Below are 3270 nucleotides of genomic sequence, written 5' to 3'. Positions count from 1 at the left end.
CGTCAGATGTTTTAAATGAAATCGATAATAAAAAAGTCTGTGTTTTGGTTCTACTTGATTTGTCAGCGGCGTTCGATACCATCGACCACGAAATTTTACTAGAGAGATTGGAAAAGTCATTTTAACTATCAGGTACTGTTCTAATGTGGTTTAAATCATATCTAGAAAATAGATTTATGTCAGTGAAAATTGGCAATGATGTGTCTGATAGGTTACCTCTAAAGTACGGAGTTCCTCAGGGTTCGGTCCTTGGACTTGTCATCTTTACAATGTACACGCAAAGTCTGTCATCAATAATTTCTTTATATGCCCTCAATTACCATCTTTATGCAGACAATACACAGCTGTATGGATTCACTACAACTGACAATGTACACAATCTCATAGATAGAATCGCCAGTTGTGTCAATGATATAAGAAAATGGATGCTCAAGAACAAATTAAAATTGAATGAGGATAAGACCGAAATATTATTTCTTCGTAGCAGCGCATGCAATGAAATCGACAATATCAGAAAAAACATCAATGGCCACGAAATATCAGCCCAAACTTAAATAAAAAATTTAGGTGTAGTGCTAGATCAAGATATGTCAATGAAATCCCACATATCCAATCTTTGTAAAAATCTATATGTCCAACTGAAGAAAATAGGGAGCATTAGAAAATATCTATCTGTTGGTGTCACTAAAACTTTAATAACATCACTTATATTGTCAAGGCTTGATTACTGCAATTCCTTACTGGCTGGTGTACCTGATGAACAGTTACAACAATTACAAAGAGTACAAAATATTGCTGCCAAAATAATTACTAAGAAACTAAAGCATGATCATGTGACTCCTATTTTAAAAGAATTACACTGGCTCCCGGTGAAAGAGCGTATCATATATAAAATCTGTTTAACTTGCTACAAGTGCTTAAATGATTTATCACCGGACTATCTAAAACAGTTTTTAACACCCTATGTGCCGCCTAGAACGCTCAGATCATCAAGTGACAAAACAACCCTTGTTAAGCCTAAAATAAATTACAAATCATATGGCCAACGCTCTTTTTCATATTTTACCCCCACTTGTTTGGAATAGGCTTCCAAAAACTATCAGAGAAGCAGAAAATCTAGAAATTTTAAAGAAGAAACTAAAAGCATTTCTATTTTCATCATATTTCGATTAGACAGAATCCAGCCAAGCTGTAGATCGTTGTTTGTATGTGCGTATGTGCATATGTACGTATGTGTGTACGTATGTGTGTATGTGGTGCGTGCGTGAATATGTGTGTGCATGTGTATGTAACACTATGTGCCTTTAAAATTGATTTGTAAATCCAAAATATGTATCATGTTCAGCGCATAGAACATTGCATAAGTGGATATGCGCTATATAAATGCAGTCCATTACTATTATTATTATAAAACACACCCCCCCCCCCCCCCTTTAAAAAAAAATTAACTTACCATACAAAATGTCGTTGCAGTGGAGGGTTTTGTGTTGAAGTGGACGGGTTTTTTTCTAAATCAAAATGGGTTCATAAAAAAAAAAACCCACCCTTTATTAGCTTACAAGTACAAAATGTTATTGGAGTGGAGGGATTTTGGCTTTTTTTTTCTTAATCAGAATGGGTTAATAGAAATTAACCTCACCCTTTATTGGCTAATAAGTATAAAATGTGGTTGGAGTGGAGGTATTTTTGTGTTTTTTCTAAATTAGAATAGTTTCATTAAAAAATCAAAACCGCCCTTTATTAGCTTACAATTATAAAATGCCGTTGCTGGAGGGAATGTTTTTATTTATTGATTGTCTTCCTAAATAAGAATGGGTTTGTCATTATAACATAGCGTTCATAACGACATAGGAAATATCACTGAAAGTCATGTGTTTTTGATTAACTGTATGGACTTAAGCTGCGAGTTCATTTGTGTACGTTCATTCTGTGCTTTGAAACTTTTTTGTTTGTTTATTTATTTATTTTTGTTGTTGTTTATTATCATTGTTGGCATCGCGTGTCAGAAATGTTCCTGCTGAAACTCCATTTGTTTGTGATAGGCGCACACACTGCACTCTAGCAGGAGATATCCCCCCCCCCCCAAAAAAAAAATTTAAATCTTGTAGTGTTTGGGGTATCACACACACAGACAATCATACTCAGGTGCATCAGCGGGTGGTTGGTGGGTGCAACTGGCAGAGGGGTCCTACTTCTTTTCTTTGGTTCTGGTTTATCTCTCGACCTGTCTTGACTTTTTCCCTCCCCTGCACTAACCCACAACTCTGTGTGTCGATCGATGTTTGTGTACTTCTCTTCTTTACTCAGACAAACAAACACGAAAAAAACTAAAACAAACAAAACGCCTCTGAAACGATCTAATCGTGACTTGTAAGGCATTCGTTTTATTACACTCGTGATCCCCCCCCCCCCCCAAAAAATCCCCCCCCCCCCAAAAGAAGACAAAATAGGGTTCCATCAGTGGTATTTCTGGCTGGCGATGTTCACATTATTATACTGTATACACGTACTATATACTTCCTTGTGCTTTGATGGCATTCACGTGACTATGTCGTTTTTTTCTGTCTTTGTCTCTCTCTCCGCACATGCTCACTCACTCACTCGCTCACACACACAATGTGGATCCCAGGACGTAAGTGCTCCCGCTTTTTAAAATTTTTATTATTCCTCCTCATGAATATTCATTGGTATGGATGTCGTCATCACGAATGTGCTCGCTGTCACGTTGCTATAAATAGCCTGTCATGTTGCTATAAATAGCCTGTCACGTTACTATAAATAGCCTGTCACATTGCTATAAGTAGCCTGTCATGTTACTATAAATACCCTGTCACATTGCTATAAATAGCCTGTCACGTTGCTATAAATATCCTATCACGTTGCTATAAATATCCTATCACATTGCTATAAATACCCTGTCACGTTGCTATAAATATCCTGTCACGTTGCTATAAATAAATAGCCTGTCGTGTTGCTATAAATAGCCTGCCACTTTTCTATAAATAGCCTGTCATGTTGCGGTTCACAAAATACACCAGGAAACTGGCCCAGGATAGGACAAAGTGGAAAGTCAATTATGTCTGTCTCCTATACTTTGGTCTGGGCTGAGAAAGATGATGGTGATGATGATGATGATAATGCAGTTTTGTATTTTGGTTGGGGGGTTTTTCTGGAGAAAAAAGGAGGGGAGGGGGCTATGTAGGTTTGTTTGGTTTTTGTTTTACGTTAGGAGTTGTTGCTTTTTTCGGGGGGAGGGGGGGGGGGGGGGGC

At 37.4% G+C, this 3270-nt stretch overlaps 1 protein-coding gene across 1 annotated transcript in view; it reads left to right on the top strand.

Annotated features, from left to right (window-relative positions):
- The window catches only part of LOC101846400 (FERM, ARHGEF and pleckstrin domain-containing protein 2), a gene marked incomplete at its 5' end in the record, with an annotated part of 70530 nt that overhangs the window by 22013 nt on the left and 45247 nt on the right, over nt 1-3270 (top strand). Inside the window, 1 exon segment of the mRNA XM_035973517.1 lies at nt 2630-2632. Within this exon segment, the coding sequence (XP_035829410.1) occupies nt 2630-2632 (3 nt within the window).

The sequence above is a fragment of the Aplysia californica genome, unplaced genomic scaffold (genome assembly GCF_000002075.1).
Source record: "Aplysia californica isolate F4 #8 unplaced genomic scaffold, AplCal3.0 scaffold01346, whole genome shotgun sequence".
Lineage (NCBI taxonomy): Eukaryota > Metazoa > Mollusca > Gastropoda > Aplysiida > Aplysiidae > Aplysia > Aplysia californica.
Note: the sequence above shows the minus strand (reverse complement) of the source record. Positions and strands in the feature narration are given on the sequence as shown.